The 15,392-nt window shown below is 42.5% G+C and overlaps 1 protein-coding gene across 9 annotated transcripts in view; it reads left to right on the forward strand.

The window, feature by feature from the left end:
• Window positions 1–15,392, forward strand: part of LOC129696203 (KH domain-containing, RNA-binding, signal transduction-associated protein 3-like) — a 177,098-nt gene that overhangs the window by 84,390 nt on the left and 77,316 nt on the right. For all 9 annotated transcript variants that reach the window (XM_055633854.1, XM_055633858.1, XM_055633860.1 and 6 more), the window contains 2 exons: window positions 3,522–3,658; window positions 5,673–5,856. In XM_055633854.1, coding sequence (XP_055489829.1) covers window positions 3,522–3,658; window positions 5,673–5,856 — 321 coding nt within the window. The remainder of the gene's footprint in view (window positions 1–3,521; window positions 3,659–5,672; window positions 5,857–15,392) is intronic.

A 15,392-nucleotide genomic window follows, 5' to 3' on the forward strand; every position in this document is an offset into this window, starting at 1 on the left:
GCTACCCAGGTCGTAGAGCAGCAGCCTCCCAAACAGGCGCTGGACCCTAGCTAGGCTGCGGACTATCGTCGACCCGAGGCCCCAAGAGAGAGGCGTTGGGCAGGCGTGTGTCGACCCGCGTGCGTCGACCTGAGGACCGCGAGTTTGGCATCTTTTAAATAACCCGGTGGAAGGGGGGGGGGGGGGGGGGGGGGGGGGGGTACACGTCACTCGAAGCGCGTGGAAGATTCTTAGTGTGAGATGGCACCGAGCAGTCCCATTGTGACGTCATCAGCGAAAGCTCGATGTTTTTATTTCGAAGTCTTTGGATATTTTTTTAACATTTTCAGTAATAAGTCGAGAAATAAAGCATGAAATGTTCAGATAAGGTGCTTCCGGCCTCAACGGGAAAAATGTCAACGGAATATGTAAAAACGTGTTGTTTTTTTGCGAAGATGTAAAGACACACACATATACACACATAAATAGACACGTACAAGATCAGAGTTTTAGTGTGTATATATATATATATATATATAGAAATAGATAGATAGATAGACAGACAGACAGACAGACAGATATACTAGACCCAAGTGGAGACCCATTGGGTCTGCTCCCCCAACGCACCGGTTCCCTACGAGTAGCCCCCACGGGGGCCCTGGTCCTCTAACTCAAGCCGTTCCCGAATGTAAGATTCCAGCACTCTCCTACCTCCCTCAGCAGTGGGCTTTAAAAAAATCCAATTGCACTTGCCCTGGGTGTTGCAATAGCAATTCGCCCTTCCCCTCCTGTGAGGTGTAAAGTTCAGAATGTTTGAAATGTGTTGGAAGCTGGCAGAAATGATCTTAACAGTAAAAATCTTGTGAAAATTGGCATTTTTAAAGCTTTAATCGCGAATAACGTGAAATATAGGAAGAAATCTTCAGTGAAGCTGGTCACTGCTACCCGAGCCATTGTGACATCATTAGTTGAAGCTGGTCATTTTTAATTCAAAGTCTTTTGATTTTTTTAAACTTTAACCAGTAATAAGTCAAGAAATAAAGCATAACATGTTCAGTTAAGGTGGTCTCTGCCTAGAGGGGAAAACTGTGAATCAGAATATGTAAATATCTTGTTATAGTTGGCATTTTAAAAAGCTTAATAGTGAAAACGTCAAATATAGGATGAAATCTTCAGTGAAGCTGATCACTGCTAACCGAGCCATTGTGACGTCATCAGTTGAAGCTGGTCATTTTTATTTAAGTCTTTTGACTTTTTTAGACTTTTCATCAGTAATGTCGAGAATGTCGAGAAATAAAGCATAAAAAGTTCAGTGAAGTTGGTCTCTGCCTCGAGGGGGAAAATGTCAATCAGAATATGTAAAGATGTAATCGTTACCGCGTAGCTTTTTTGCGAAGATGTAAAGACAACCACATATACACATACAAGATCAGACTTTTAGTAAGTACTAAGTGGGACCAATTGTGTCCCAGCATCACACGGGAGGGCTAGTCCCCCAACGCAATATTCCACCTCTCCACCAATTCCAATATTGGTGGCCAGTGGGGGGTGGCGGCTTTCTGGAGCGTTAGTATGGGTGTTGTGGGTTGAAGGGACTGGTTTCCAGAAGGCTAGTATGGACATTGTGGGCCGAATGGATTCTTGGGCTGGGGGCTCAGTCACTCAAGCCTGTTGTGCTGGCAGCTCACTCACTCATGGCTGGTGGGCAGTTAATTCACGGCTATTCCTTGAAATTCCATTCCACCAAATTCAAGTGCAGTTTCATACCATTTCAAGCAGGGTGCAAGGCCACTAAAGACAACTAGTTGTGATTCTCCCTCCTCCATCTTGCAGAGACTGAACCATGCCCACACTTCTGGGTTTTATAGTCCCTCCCCCTCCCACCTGAAGGGGCGTGTCCTTCATGGTGTGATTGATAGGAGAGAGAATCTCAACATTTTTTAAACACTAATAACTCATTTATTTTTCATCGATGGGAAAAAAGATGGACAAAAATCACAGCCTTACGTGGTAGCGTTTTTTTCTAAAATCAATATAAACGCAAGCAGGAAGTGATCAAGATTAGACTTTTAATTATATAGAAGGCAACTTTAATTAAGCAAGGCAACTTTAATTAGGCAAGGCAACTTTAATTAGGCAACACAGCTTGGAAATGCAAAGGCAACACAGCTTTAGCATTTCCAAACTATATTTTCAAAACAAATTAACGGCACTGACAGGTCAGTAAAACCACTCACAATTTAGTAGATATATGTTCAGAGTTATTCACCGCTCAGACTGAGAGACGTGACCCTGTCACGCCCCCACCTTGCAGAGACTGACTGAGGCACTCAACACTTCCGGGTTTTATAGTCCCTCCGGAAGGGGCTCCAGGAGAGAGAATCTCAGCATTTTTAAAACACTAATAACTCTTATTTTTCATTGATGGGAAAAATCCTCTTGTCCTGCGCAGCGGAGGGGGACTCTGAGTAAGATGGCCAAAAATCACAGCCATAAGTGGCAGCATTTTTTCTAAAATAATATACAGAACAACAGGAAGTTGTCAAGATCAGACTTTTAGTAATTATATATATGATATATGACATGATTATATGATATGATGATAGTCATAGATGACATCATGTTCGATACAGACATTTTTTATTCTGAGCAACATTTGCATCCAATAGTCAAGGATGTTTATTTGTCATATGCAACAGGTGCAGAAAAATAAAATTATTTCTCGCTACAGCTTTATACCACAGTAACACAACAAATAAATATACAATAAATGTTAATACAATAAATTATCAGTTATTACCAGGTACCATATTGTAATAGTGCAAGCCAAAGTTTGTAAAACAATATACAAAGTTCCAAGTAGCTTGTTGCTGAGTTAGCGATGTGGTTATGGTTGTGCAGTGTGGTTCACGAGCCTGATGGTTGATTGGAAACTGATCTTCAATCTGGAGGTAACAGTTATTAGGCTCCTGCACCTTTCTCGTGATGGAAGCAATGAGATGACACCTTTGGGAGAATTGTGTGGGACTTTGATGATGTTAACTGCCTTCTTGAAGCAGTGCTTCCTGTAGATTCCTTCATTGGTGGAGAGATTAATACCCATGATGGATCGGACAGTGCGCACCACTGTCTGCAGCCTCCTCTCCTTGAGCATCTCAGCTACTTAATCAAGCTATGATGTAACCAGTCAGTGTGCTTTTATCAATCGGTTACTTTTTCTCGCGATATCCTTAATATTCATGAGGATGAACAGGCCTTGGTGCAAATTAGGAAATGTTTAGACTTTTGGATGTCCTTGAGTGTATGGACAATAGAACAAGGGGTGCAGACCTAGTGTGGAATAGTCTTGCCTAAAGTTAACAAAGGCACTAACAAGCACTTATGCAGCAGAAGAGGTGAGCTTGTGGCATCATGAAGGTGGAAATAAGGGGTCTTGCTGATCGATGTTGCGACTGAAAGCAGTAAAGGAGCTTATTACCAACTTGGATTATTTATCCCCTCCAAAATAATAATGTTCATAATGTTTGCATATATATTTTTAGGATTACAATGATGAAATTAGACAACAACAACTGCAGGAATTATCATACCTGAATGGTACACCAGAAAGTCCAGAAACTCCAGCAGTCCGGGGAAAACCAGTAAGGGGCCGTGGAGCAATTGCACCAACTCTAACCAGGTGAGATTATATGTGTGAAAACTAGTGGTACAGTTTTTTGCAGGCTAAATTACTACTTGATTTCAGAATAAGTTTTGATGACACACTTTGCCAATATTAAATTTTGAAATATATTATCTCAGGTAAAATATTTGTCATTTTACTGGTCCAATGCTTGTATATATTTAAAGAGTAGACGACCTCAACGATGAAAACGTAAATGCGCATTAGTTTAACTACCTAGAAAGCAAGAAAAATGAAGAATTTGTGCATATTTGGCAATCCCAGATTAAGGATTCAGAATTAAAGAACCAAAAGATCAGAATCTTAACATTTTGAATTAATTTAGAAGTTATAGATCACTTTTAGATACAGAGATATTTTGTCCAATTCTGGTCACGGCACTATAGGAATGGTATGGTTAAATTTGGGAGAATGCAGAAAAGATTCACAAGGATGTTACCTGGATCGAGTTAACAGAATAAATTGGACAGGCTAGCTCTGTTTTCCCTGATATGAAGGAGGCTGAACTTTTAAGTAACAGAAGTATATAAAATTATGAGGTATGGGTTTCTAAAATGAAGGCACATGTTTAAGGTGTGAAGGGGAATGTTTATGGTGGAACTGAAGAGGAAATATTTCATGGCAAAGTGGTAGTTGTATGGAATGAGCTGCCAGAAGAAGGGGTAGAGGTGGGAGTAGTAACAACATCTGAGAAGTATCTGGAAAGGGACTTAACTGAGCAAGGCATGGAGGGATATAGAATTAATGCAGGTAAATGGGATTAGTTTAAATGTGCATGATGGTTGGCATAAATGGAGTGGGCTGAAGAGCTGTGGTGTTGGAATCAATAACTGATTAAAAAATAGCACGGCTGAAGTGCTATGAAGGTATAAATGGTCAGTATTATAAAATCAATCTATAAGTAATTGTAGCTTATAAAATACTAGTGCTAGAGATATTGCTCTGAAGTAAGGCAAACACCTCTTTTCAATTAGTCAATGACAACATTGATGGGGAAAGGTACATAAAGGGTGGTTGAGCCAATAATGTTTGAGGAAAGAGAGAGTTTAGCATGTCCTGATGGAGTTACAGAAAAGTCATGACATAGAAACATAGAAAATAGGTGCAGGAGTAGGCCATTTGGCCCTTTGAGCCAGAACCGCCATTCAATATGAACATGGCTGATCATCCAAAATCAGTACCCTGTTCTGGTTGGCTTTTTCCCCATATCCCTTGATTTTCTTGGCCCTAAGAGCTAAATCTAACTCTAAATCTAATCTTGGAAACATCCAGTGAATTGGCCTCCACTGCTTTCTGTGGCAGATAATTCCACAGATTCACAACTCTCTGGGTGAAGAGGTTTTTCCTCATCTCAGTTCTAAATGGCCTACCCCTTATTCTTATACTGTGACCCTTGGTTATGGACTCCCCCAACATTGTGAACATTCTTCCTGCATCTAGCCTGTCCAATCCTCTAAGACTGTTATATGTTTCTATAAGATACCCTCTCATCCCTCAAAATGCCAGTGAATACATGCCCCATCAACCCATTCTTTCATCATATGTCAGTCCCACCATCCCAGGAAATAACCTGGTGAATCTACACTGTACTCCCTCAATAGCAGTAATATCCATCCTCAAATCAGGAGACCAAAATTACAACCAATACTCCAGGTGCGGACTCACCAGGGCCATGTACAAATGCAGTAGGACCTCCTTGCTCCTAAACTCAAATCTTCACACGATGAAGGCCAACATGCCATTTGCTTTTTCACTGCCAGCTGTACCTGCATACTTACTTGCAGAGAAGATAAAGTTATAAATGTAATGTACAAAAAGTCTTGAATTTTACTGGATGTTTTTGTTGGCAAGTGAAGAAAATAAGGAGAATGTCTGTGGTGTGTTTTCTTAATATTAGATTGTAAAAGCTCACTAATCTACAAAACGCCAACGTTTATTTTAGAAGCTTTAAATTATTTTTTCTGACATGCAAACAGGTGCTTTATGACATTTCCCTTTTGCCCTGCATCAGAGGCCGTGGTGGAGTTCCTCCACCCGCATCAGCAGTCCCACGAGCAGGGCCAGTTCCCAGAGGAGCACCTCCTGGTCGAGGTCCTGGAACTAGAGGACGAGGAGCTCCAGCGCCAAGAGCAAGGGGAGCACCGAGTTATAGGCCTCCACCACCTCCAGTACAAGATTCTACATATGGTGAATATGTAAGTAAATCACCTCCTATATTGATGATTGATGGGATGATGGGTGTAAAATAAAGTGGTATCAATTTTAATTTTGAAATAAATTGTGAAAATGCAACTAGGAATCTGAAAGTATAAAATTACTATTAGAATTGATTATCAGTAAAACAAAATGGATCACGAGCTGTTCCACAACTTTGAGGAGAGCAACTGAACAATAAACTTGATGGATAAGTTTAATTAATAAAATAATTGAGATATGAAAATAGCAAACATGGCAAATTAATTCTGCCTCTGCATGTAGAGATATTCAACATTATTCCAACTAGTGTGTAGAAGCCATGGATATTGTTGAACATTAAATTCCACGCATAAAGTCCACATAGGGAATACCTTTTGGTCTGGTTGATTTCACTGAGATGGTTTTGTTTTGCCTATTTATAAAATTTAATGATCTTGATTTGGTTCAATAATTCAAATTTCCTCATGATTTCACACTTCCTAATGCTCCACTTGTGAATGACCGACCAATGAAACTCACTCAGCCTCAACCAGAGACCTTTTACTGTTTTACCCAGTGCGTTGTTTTTATTGAAATAACATATCAAAATCATACAGTTCCCTCCTTTTAGAGTTTTTTCTCCAACTGTTTTGTCATCTGTAATAAGTTTATTTTTACAGTGAATCAGCACTGTTGACCACATTTTTAGTTCTCACTCCCTAAACTTTAACTTAACATGAGCAGTAGTAAGGAGAATATCAAGCAGTGTTGTATTATTGCTGAGTGTGCCTCAGGTGACTCTAATCTAGCATGCCTGATCTGATTATAAATGTGGAGTATATCCATTGTGACCAATTTCACCTGCTGCCAGAAATTAACTTTTTTTTAAATTGGTTACTCATTATATATTTTTGGAAGTTCATGCTGTAAATTTACCTCACCTTTTAAAAAAGTAATTGATGAAGGGGCTAAGCATTTGGATGAATAAAAATCAGGTTATAATACATTTAATTGAGAAAGTACTTGACATATTTTTAAATTTAAGTTTGTACCTTTGGATGATTTATGACAGTTGAACATCCTGAACTAAGATTTTGGTAAACATGGAAACTATAACCACTGCCACAGGGAGCTGTTTGTGGTTTATAATAAGGAATACCTCATATAATTATAGATTAAACACTATTGAGATTTACTATGTACACATTTAAAAAGGACAGGGAAATGACTAATAGCAGTTTTGCAAACTGTGTTCCTATACTACCTCATTTCAGTGCTTGAAATTTGCAAAATAACCCAGGGGTGAACTAAAATCAGATAATAATCATAACTGGTGCAGACCAGTTGAATAGCAATGTAATATTGATAATGCACTAGATGGTGACTGGTTAATGTATCAATGTTACAAAATTTTGAAATTTTAAAAATCAAGTCTGCAATTTATCCCATCAGATAAAGCATAAAAAGAAGTTTAATTTGATACCTAATTCACTTTCATATCTTCAGTATTAAACAAGTTATGGCCATTTTCATACTCAGAAATTAGCATCTTGTTCCCTCTTGCTTTTCCATTGACATCGCACAAAAGTTGTGATCGAGGACAGTCAAAAGCCCATAACTTTCTTAAAAATTAAGAGAACTGAATGAAATTTTCAGTTATTATAGATTGAAGCATTCTGAAACAAATATGAAACATCTTACTTGGATGACCTGAAATTAAAGCATATAATTAGTTAGTTACCTAATTGTAGCTAATTACAAAATTGACGGACGGAAATGGTAATAAATATCCAGACTGCCTTGAAAATTCAAAAATGTGATATTCTCAAGTTCAGAACTTTATTAATATTATAGTGTTATATGCTGTATGTTTGCAACAGATAGGTAAATACATTACAATTTCTAGCAATAGACCAAGTCATTATGGAGAAGATCAGTTTCTAGCTGGTACATTGGCATATCATAATCAGTAGCATCATCATACTCCTCAGATTGTAACCAATAAGCAAATCTGTACACCTTGTTTTTCCTCAACTTTTCAATTTAGGCGTTGTAAACTACAAGTTTTTGCTCTTCAAACCACGCATGACATGCCTTTCTGCCCACTACTTTCCCATTAAGAATGTCCTGTAGATCATCACATTTGGAGTAGTACAAATTTGGATAATCTCTGCGAATGCTGTCTAAATCACTCTTTTGCTGGGCATTTGGATTGACAATTGTGCATTTTTTCTTCGGAGACACCCGTTTAAAATGTAAAGGAAAAAAAAACACTGAACAGCATTAACAGAAACAAGTTATTATTTGCAGTTTTAGAAAAAAAGGTAGAAATGATAAAGTTAAACGAAATAGCAAAAATACCCAACAAAAAATTCATATTCATCAGTTTCATCAAATCAATTAAATTCATCTAATCAATTAAATTCATCTAAATTCAATTACTAGATCTAAACATCTATCCATTTCTTAAGAAAAGGCTAAATGTTTTAAATAGCCTAAGTATCCAAATAACAAACTAATCCCATTCACACAAGAATTCACAATATAACATGATTTTTAAATCTCACTGTCTTGAACATATATGTCAAATGGAAGGAATTTAATGTTTAATTCCCATAAATTAATCTAGAAACATCCACTCTACATATAATCAAAATTATTATTTTTTTGCACAATACATGTGACTAAAACTGTTGTGAATATTTAGTGAACAAATATTGACTGGATAGACAATTACACAAAATATAGACGATTTATGACATGATTGTCCAAATGTCTTGCGAGGTGGTGTTTCTGTAATGCGATCGATTGGAACGTTGTCGTGAATTTTAACCTGATATCGGCAGGCAAAGACCTGGCCTAATCGTTTGGGGACTAAATAACATTTTCGCATTGTAAAATTAGACTAAAGCCACCCCAAGAAGCAAGATTATATGTGAAATACACGACTTACCCTTTGTTTTGTCCTGATATTACGATCCGTCACGTTGAAGGCGTTGAGAGCGTTCAAAGTCGCTTTTTACTTTAACCCAACTATTAAATTGTCCAGCGATTTTTGTTTTTAAACGGGAACGTAAGTCCGATCGATTCTTCTTCATCGACTAGCAGCCCGAGGAAATCCCTCTCCGACAAGCGATACAAACCTGCATTTTAAGCCCGCCCCCCAAAGGTGCCGTAGTCGCACACACAGCCAGTGGCAGATCTGCAGCGCCGCTGAAGGTAGGTTTTGTAATATCGCTAGTTAATGCATAAATCTTCGTCAAGATAGGAAAGTGGTACTCCTCAAATACGATCTTTGAATATTTTATAAACTGCCTTGAATGTGGAGATTGATTAAAGAAAGCATGCTCCATCAAAACTGGGATGCATACAAGCCTAGATTTCTGTGGAGTAGAATGAAAAGAAAATGATGGAAGATCTCAGTGGGCCAAGCAGCATCCTTAGGGAGTAATACCACATCAGTAATATTGCTGATGAACAATCATTAACCTACAACATGAACTCATTTTTTCCCTTCTCTCCATGGGTGCTGCATGTCCAGTTCTTGCACCATACTCAAATCCTTTTGCTATGAAAGCCAACATACCATTCGCTTTCTTTACTGCCTGCTGCACCTGCATGCCTACCTTCAATGACTGGTGTACCATGACACCCAGGTCTCGCTGCATCTCCCCCTTTCCCAATCGGCCACCATTTAGATAATGGTCTGCTTTCCCGTTTTTGCCACCAAAATGGATAACCTCACATTTATCCACATTACACTGCATCTGCCAAACATTTGCCCACTCACCCAGCCTATCCAAGTCACCTTGCAGTCCCCTAGCATCCTCCTCACAGCTAACACTGCCCCACAACTTAGTGTCATCCGCAAACTTGGAGATATTGCCTTCAATTCCCTCATCCAGATCATTAATATATATTGTAAATAGCTGGGGTCCCAGCACTGAGCTTTGCGGTACCCCACTAGTCACTGCCTGCCATTGTGAAAAGGACCCGTTTACTCCTACTCTTTGCTTCCTGTTTACCAGCCAGTTCTCTATCCACATCAATACTGAACCCCCAACGCCGTGTGCCGTGGCCTGCAATGGAGCTGTATCCCTCCATGTCTTTCTTAAGCAGTTGTCCAAATGTCTTTTAAATATCGTAATTCTATTGCTTCTATCACCTTCTCTGGAAACTTGTTCCAGATAGCCACCACCATCAGTTGCTGAAATAATCCCTCGGATTCCTTTAAATCTCTTTCTGGTTTTTAATTTTTCTGTGGATATTTGGCAGCTTTAGTTCTGAAATTCCAGTCTTTTGGGGTCTAGATTTCATACTAATCATGCACTGTCTTTCCGCTGACTGGATAGCACGCAACAAAAGCTTTTCACTGTATCACATGACAAGCTGTATCACATGACAAGAGCACTTAAGCACGTTAATTTTCCAAAGAATTTGATATGTATATTACAACAGATTTTTTTTTTTTAGTTTTCTGCTATTTTCAATGGTAGCGTTTTACAGTTAAAAAATTATAGACCCAGTGGAATTTTAAACCTTTTCAAAATTGCTTTTTAAATATACAAGTAAATCTAGATCATAGATGCCTCAAGCAACTGCTTTAATACTTAGAACATTTGCTGATGTCAGAAAGGGACTTGAATTGAGCTACTTCAGAAAATAGTGCATTTTCCTTTTTCAAGTTGCATGTTTCATTAATATTACTTTTTTTTGTTGAAATGGCATTATATATCCTTCATACTTTCAACATATGAGAATTCTACTTCATTTAAAATTGAATACATTTTAACATATTTGGATTGGGCATCACCAGTAACCTGAAGCAGTGAGAATTTCAAGCTGGTCTCTAGTACATATTTTAAGAGATGAATATTCTAATAATAGTGTTAAGTGTAGAAATAAAGATTCATGTCATGCTCTAATGTGCCCTCGGGCTATCCCAATGCACTTTGCAACCATTGGATTACTTTTAAAGTGCAATATGTGTAAAGTGTAGGTAAAGGCACAACAATTTACACAATCAGATCTAGTTGGCAAATGAAACTAATAATAACATATATCAATTTTGATATTGGCTGAAAAATGCTGGGGAGCACTCCTCAGATTAATCTTCACCTCCAAAATTTGTCATCTTCAATGTGCAGAGATGCTTAATCACATAACAAAATGGGCTCCAAAAGGTCTCCTGTGGTGGCTTGATGCAATACGTGGATGATGTTTATTTGGAGTCCTACAGCACTGAAACAGGCTCTTCGTTTCAACTTGTCTGTACTGTCCCATGATATCCTATCTAAACTAGTCACATTTTCCCCCGTTTGGCCCATATCCCTCTGAACCTTCCTATTCATATACTTGTCTAAATAGGTAGGGGGCGCCGTCCTGTGTAGTGGCTGCCTAGCCAGCAGCTGTCCGTCTTTTCCACTATTTTTTTTATTTTTAGTGAGTTTTAATGTTTTGTTTTTAGGTGGTCTAGACTTTTTTATGTGGGGGGAGGGGGGGGAGGGGGAAACTACTTTCTAGGGTCCCTTCTGGTCGGAGAGGCAGCTTTTCTCCGGGCTGCACCGTCGACCCGTCCTCGCGGCCTACCAACGGGCCTGGAGCGGCGTTTTCCTGAGGGACCGCCTAGCACCTCGACTTCGGCGGCGGCACAGCGCTGAAGCGCTATCGCGGAACGGAGCGGGCGATGCCTTGCCTGGGTCACCGCGCCGGAGCTCCGGTGAGCTGAAGACCGCCGAGAAAAAGAAAAAAAACATTGCGGAGCTGCGGGTCTGTGGAGCGGCCAGCCGCGGGCGGCGGCGCTGAACTTAACAACGGGAGCCTGGGATCTCTCGATGAGAACGCCAGTGGTGGAGCTCCAACCGGCGCGGCCTTGTCGGCTTCGGAAGCCGCGGTCTCCAGTAAGGAAGCGGCCGTTCCAGGTGTTCCAAGCCGCTGAGAGGATTCTCCCGACGCCGGAGCAACATCACCCGGCGAGAACGGCCTGGAACATCGGGCCTCCGTAGGCCTCAATAGGCCCGACTATGGGCGAACTGGGGATGGGGACTGGACATTGTGCCTTCCCTCATAATGGAAACCATTGTGGGGGGATGTTTCTATGTTAAAGATCATTATTATTGTTATGTTTTGTGTTACCCTTTCTGGCTTGAGCCTCCCCTTCACCACCTCCAGTTTAAATTCCAGTTGGAATATTTGGAGGACCAAGCAACCAAGTACCAAGTACCAAGTGTATTTTAAATGCTGTTTTAGTACCTGCCTCAACTACCTCTCTGGCAGCTCATTCCATATACCCTCTACCTTCTGATGAAAAAAGTTGTTCCTTGGGATCCTATTTATTCTTGCTTCTCTCTCCTTAAAGGTATGTCCTCTGGTTCTTGATTTCCCTACCCTGGGTAAAAGACTTTGTGCATTTACCATATTTATTCCCCTGATGATTTTATATACCCCTATAAGATCACCGGTCAGCCTCATGTGCTCCAAGGATTAAAGTCCTAATCTGCCCAACCTTTCCGTACTGCCCAGCCCCTCAGGTCCTGGCAACATCCTACATGGTGAATCCAAAATGGATAAAAAATGGCTTTTATTAAAATCGGACAATGTGCACTTTAACCACATGTGTTTTGTTACAAATCTCAAAAATTGTGGAGTACAGAGGCAAATAAATAAATTATGGGTCTTTGGCCCAAACATTATGGAGGGCACTGTATACTATTTCACCATCTACCTCAAATTCATTCATCAGATGCATTAAAAAGGCTTGCATCTATCTCATGGGTGTCTAGAGGTTGTGAAAATATAATGTTCCAGTAATACACACAAAAAGCTGGAGTAACTCAGCTGATCAGACAGCATCTCTGGAGAAAACGAATATGTGACGTTTCCGATCGAGACCCTTCTTCAGACTGAAGAAAGATCTCAACCCGAAATGTCATATATTCCTTTTCTCCAGAGATGCTATCTGACCCGCTGAGTTGCTCCAGCTTTTTGTGTCTATCTTTGGTTTTAAACCAACATCTGCAGTTCCTTCCTACATATAATGACCCAGTAATGTTGGACTAATGAAACATGGTTGTTTGTTAGTGTACAGAGTGTTTTTAGAACATTCTCTTGTTTTCTTTGCCCATGTGGTTGGTGAGGGTGATGCGTTTACAGATGTGGTTGATCTAGATTTTACAGTGAATAGTAGATAAACTATTTTATGAGCCATGTTTGTTCAAGTCAGAATCCCTTGGATGTTAAGGAGTAACAATATATCCTTTATCAGCAATTGAAGTTAGCATGTACAAGGCATGATTAGTAAGTTTGCAGATGGAACTCAAGCAGGTGGTATTGTAAACAGGACCTCTTCGGAATGTTTACCTTGTTGTTGTGAAGAGGCTTGCATGCCCCAATGATTCCGAGAGCGATGTTGTCGGAAGCAGCAGCTTTTGGTAGAGCCAGCCATGGCGGTAAGGTCGAGGATGACGGTCCAGACTAAGAATGATCCAAGCTACAAGACCTCAACGACGGTCCAGGTGGAGAACGCGAAGGTTAGTGGCTTGTGGTCCGTAAATGCAGTAAACGGCCTCCCCTCCAGGAAGTAGCGGAAATGATGTACGGCGAGATACAGGGCAAGGAGCTCATGGTCAAAGGCGCTGTAACGGCGCTGAGCATTACTGAGATGTCTGCTGAAGAAGGCGAGTGGCTGCCAGCATCCATCAACGAGCTGCTCCAACACTGCCTCAACCGCAACCTCAGAAGCGTCCACCGTCAGGGCGGTCGGGGCGTCCTCTCGTGAGTGGACGAGCATCGTAGCCTCAGCCAGTGCCTGCTTAGCCCTCTCGAATGCCGCTGTTGCTTCCATGGACCAATCAACCTCCCTGCGATGACCAGCAATCAGGTGGAAATGCGGACGCATGACTTCGGCCGCTGATGGCAGGAAGCGGTGATAGAAGGTCGGACGGGGGAACCTGCGGACAGTGTCCACCCTGGCCAGCAGAGGCACCACCCCATGTGCAATCACGCGGTGGCCGAGGAAGTCGATAGCTGTCACCCCGAAACGGCACTTGGACGCGTTGATGGCCAAACCAAAGTCGCTGAGGCGCTGACACAGCTGACGGAGGTGGGTGCACTGCTCCTGCTGCGAGCGACTGGCTACGGGTATGTCATCCAAGTACATGAAGACGAAGTCCAGGCCGCGGCACACACAGTCCATAAGCCGCTGAAAGGCCTGCGCAGCGTTCTTTAACCCAAACGGCATCCGTACAAATCCGAATAGACCAAATGGTGTAATAATGGCTGTCTTCGGGATATCATCGGGGCATGACCGAAATTTGATTGTGCCCTCGCACGAGGTCCATCTAGGAGAATAGGGATGCTCCGGCCAGATGGGCATTGAAGTCCTGAATGTGCGGGACCGGGTACCTGTCGGCGACGGTCGCATCATTCAGGCGACGGTAATCCCCATATGGGCTCCAGCCCCCGTTCGTCTTAGGGACCATGTGGAGCGGTGACGCCCATGGGCTATCGGAGGGACGCACGATGCACATCGCCTCCACCGGGCGGCCTCCCGAGCCAGACGAAGCTTGTCTGGCGTGGGACGACGCGCCCGGGCGTGCACAGGCGGGCCGGTAGTGGGGATATGGTGCTCCACCCCGTGCTTGGGGATGGAGGTGCGGAAGTAGGGTTCAAGAATGTCTGGAAAATCTGCCAGGATGCGCGCGAAAATCACATCCACGGATGACAGGGGGCCATCAGGGCGTGATACGGGATCACCAATGCGGAGGAAGACCGGCTCCTGCGTGACAGAGTGCATCAGGCGCCGCCGCTTGACATCCACGAGCAGTGAATTGACTCGAAGGAAGTCGGCGCCCAGCAGCGGCTGGGAAACGTCGGCAATGACAAACTTCCATGAAAAGGAGCTGCGGCCAAAGTTGAGGGGGATGGTGCGAAACCCATAGGTGCGAATAGCACTCCCGTTCGCCGTGGTGAGGAGGGGGCCTCGTTTGCCCGCACGCATGTCAGCGATGGAGGGAGGCAGAACACTCACTTCTGCACCAGTGTCCACGAGGAATCGACCTCCAGTGCGGCGATCCCAGGCGAAGACGCGATGCATTGTGCCAGCCGCCGAAGGAATCACTGATGACCGGCCCCTTCGTTCCCGGGAATAAACAAGGTGGGCGACATAGCCTGGCTGCAGCTCCCCAGCGACCATGGTAATAGCACCAACGCCCTTTGCTGGCGTCTGGTGGAACTGCAGGCGAATTAGTCTGGTTTGAACGCCAGCGACCTCTGTTGGCGTTGGGTGGAACTGCAGGCTGGCCATGCTGGAAGGACGTACCTACAGTTGAATGCGCAATGGCAGCCGGATTTTGCCGCGGGGGTCGACTGGGAGCAGTGGAAACGCGGTCGATAGCGGTCCCGACCTGCTCTGATCCTCCAAACGCCGCGGGAAGGACGGTCAACGCTTCCAGGTTCTGATGGCGGGAATTCCACAGCTCGTCGGCTTGATCATGCAGCGCCCGCATGTCGGTAAATGGATCCCTGGTGAGCTGCAGGTGGATGTCGAGCGGTAGCT

The sequence above is a fragment of the Leucoraja erinacea genome, chromosome 4 (genome assembly GCF_028641065.1).
Source record: "Leucoraja erinacea ecotype New England chromosome 4, Leri_hhj_1, whole genome shotgun sequence".
Taxonomy (NCBI): Eukaryota; Metazoa; Chordata; class Chondrichthyes; order Rajiformes; family Rajidae; genus Leucoraja; species Leucoraja erinaceus.